Source organism: Austrofundulus limnaeus, unplaced genomic scaffold (genome assembly GCF_001266775.1).
Source record: "Austrofundulus limnaeus strain Quisiro unplaced genomic scaffold, Austrofundulus_limnaeus-1.0 Scaffold26, whole genome shotgun sequence".
Lineage (NCBI taxonomy): Eukaryota > Metazoa > Chordata > Actinopteri > Cyprinodontiformes > Rivulidae > Austrofundulus > Austrofundulus limnaeus.
Genome location: NW_013952428.1, coordinates 1,612,842 through 1,615,992, shown reverse-complemented (window position 1 = coordinate 1,615,992; position 3,151 = coordinate 1,612,842). Strand labels below are relative to the sequence as shown.

Here is a 3,151-nt window from a genome sequence, read left to right as displayed (position 1 = left end):
TCTTATTAATGACTAGGCCTACCACTCTCACTAATGGTTACTTCTGCTGAACGGTTTAACACAAGTTAACAATTAAATGATGAACACACAAATTAGAGGAACACAACAGATTAATCGCTGAAAGAACAATGTTAACCAATTCCCTAAAGTGATTTAACAACAACAAACATGAATCCTACCCACAATCCTCCACTGCAGTCACATGACAAACAGCCAAACACAGCAGAATGCTACAATATGCATTCCCTGTTCCCTGACAACTAAATATCACCTACATTATGCCATCAAACTACTGCACACCAACAAATGCATTCAAGCAAAAGAAACCAGACAACTTATGTTTTATTTCCACCATGTCTTGTCCTCTCCTTGAAAAGTGAAGCAAGGGAATGAGGAGCAGCAGCCTTTGTGTGTGCATGCAGCCTCAGTTTTAGCCCAGAAGAGTAGAAGTTACTTAATATATTCATGTTTATGAGCTGTCCAGAAAAAAACACTTAAATATTACTGGTAAAATAATATTAGCATTTACTTTTTTTGTATAGTAATATTGATAATGTGTATTGTTTATTTAGTAAATTCTAGTAGTTTAGAGATTTTGAAATTTTTTGTAAAATTTAAAAAGAATAATTAAATAAATGTTACTACACCCAAAAGTTTTTTTTTTCAGTGTATGAGACACACTGAGCTGCTTTCAGTCGCACTCAGGCACAAGATTTTTACATTTTTTAAATTGTTTTACAAAAATATCAGCTATACATTTGAGTGTATTTGGTGTGTGTGTGTTCAAATTACAGTCAGGGCTCATTTCCATGCTGACGAGTGTGTGGTGTGAGCGTCTCAGTGTTAATCAGTGTGTGTTTCACTTCTCTTTATGTGAAGACATGAGTGTGGACGTATGTTTATTCATGTTCTGTAATTAAAGGAAAGTGTTATCGGCAGCACGTCGACCCCACCTCCGAGCTCGGGTCGAGCCGCAGCTCGGAGGCCCGATGTCTGCGGTGTAATCCTCCTGTCACCCTCGGGGTGTTTCTCGGGTTCCCCAGCCTCATATCTAAACCTTATTGAGCTCCCATCAGTGCTCTCTCACACACACGTGCGCGCACGGTCGAGTGCTGCTATATTTAAGGGGACTTTGTATTGATCTCCATTAATGTCTACAGCCTAACCCTGACCAATCACACTAAACCTACCATTCCAAGGATGCTGGAACTTTGTGTAAAACAAAAATAAAAACAGAATGCAATGATATGCAATTTTTTTTCAACCTATATATAACTGAATATATTATAAAGACAAGATATTTCATGTTCAAACAAACAAAATATATTTAGTTTTTTTTTTTGCAAATATTCACTTATTTTGAATTTGATTCCAGCAATACATTCCAAAAAAAGCTGGGACAGGGTCCTGTTTACCACCGTGTTACATCACCTCTCCTTTAAACAACCCTCAGTAAGTGTTTAGGAACTGAGAACACTGATTGTTGAAGATTTGCGTGGAATTCTTTCCCATTCTTGCTTGATGAACAGCTTCAAGTGCTCAACAGTCTGGAGTCTCTGTTGTCATATTTTGTGCTTCATAATGCTCCACATATGTGAGCCATCAGATCAAAATGAGGATTAAGTTAAATTTGGTCAAAATGACCTAATTACATTTTCAGATTCCTGCTTTAAAAGCTACATTTTGATACTTAGATCGTTCTGATTTTATAAACTTATCCAGAGATGTGACTTAATTTGTCTTGTTGGTTAGGATAATACGTTGTTTGGTCTGAATCCTAATTATATGTGACCCATTACATCAAAACAAGGATTAAGTCTAAAACTGGTATAAGGAGGAATAGGCAAATATAGTGTTTTACTAAAATGTTAACAAAAATTGCATTTTGTCAAAATAAAATGAATAAAAGCCTTATCAATGTATCATTTGAATGAACTGCCTGAAATATAATCATAAAACAAAATTTTGAAGCACTTTTTTGAGCAGTAGCAACAAAAAACCTGATTTTGAGGAAAAACGCCTTAAAATTTTGAGATTTTCCCTGTGAGTTAGCAAATTTTTGTTTCTTTTTAGCTGGGAAATCTCAATATTCAAATATAATTTGAGGTTTCCTCTTTATAAGGACGTCAAAAATTCCTCATTAAAAGGACATCAAATTAGTATTCAGATCAAATATTTATGTATTACTGTAACCAACAAGACAAATTAAGTCATATATATGTACTTAAGATATCAGAATGATCCAGGTGTCAAAATGTAGCTTTTAAAGCAGGAATCTGAAAATGTAATTAGGTCATTTTGACCAAATTTAACTTAATCCTCAATTGGAAATGATGGCTCACATTTGTTTTATACAAAATCCAAACTTCCTTGGATTTGAGGTTGTAACCTAAACTTTATTCATACCTTAGTCCTGAACCTAACCCCAGACATTTCCCCTCATGGGGATGTCCCATAAGTAGCAGTTGGTCCCCACAAGTAGGCCTTTTTTGTCCTCGTATAGTAGGGAATACCTGCGCCCACACACACAACCAGCCCTGAGGTAAAACACAACACTTAATATGTTACCATGAACAATTATTTTCAACTGGGCCAAAATGCTGGGTGGTTAATTAATTTATTTAGTAATGACTTGTTTATTTTGGTCTGAAGTCTTGATGTCAGAACAGTTTCCACACAGAAAATGTTTGCTTCCTTCACCCCTCTGCAGCAGCTGAGAGCCAACATCAGAGAGATGGAGAAGCTGTGCAGTCGAGTCCGCCCTGAAGACGCCGAGGCTCTGGACGCTCTGGTCGAGCCTGTCAGGACCAGAGCGTCCGCCGCTGCGCAGGACTTCCTGCGTTTGCACTCCAGCCCGGCGCCTCGGCCCACCCCGGCAGCACCGGCCGCCGCGCCGCCGTCCGGCTGCCAGACGGTCGAAGACGATGGAGAGGAAGTGATGCCGGGGAGGCAAGTTCAGCTTCAGCTTCCTGAAATTCCTGCTGATCAAAATGCAGCCGAGTCGTGGGACAACCTGGAAGAGGTATGCACCCTGCAACAGTTTGGAACGTGACCCCAACGTGTAATCTGTTCTAGGCCTGTCACGATAACAAATTTTGCTGGGCGATTAATTGTCTCAAAATTTATTGCGATAAACGATAATATTGCCTGG

At 38.7% G+C, this 3,151-nt stretch overlaps 1 protein-coding gene across 1 annotated transcript in view; it reads left to right on the top strand.

Moving 5' to 3' along the window:
* Positions 1-3,151, top strand: part of stx17 (syntaxin 17) — a gene marked incomplete in the record, with an annotated part of 22,429 nt that overhangs the window by 9,330 nt on the left and 9,948 nt on the right. Inside the window, 1 exon segment of the mRNA XM_014004749.1 lies at positions 2,711-3,022. Within this exon segment, the coding sequence (XP_013860203.1) occupies positions 2,711-3,022 (312 nt within the window).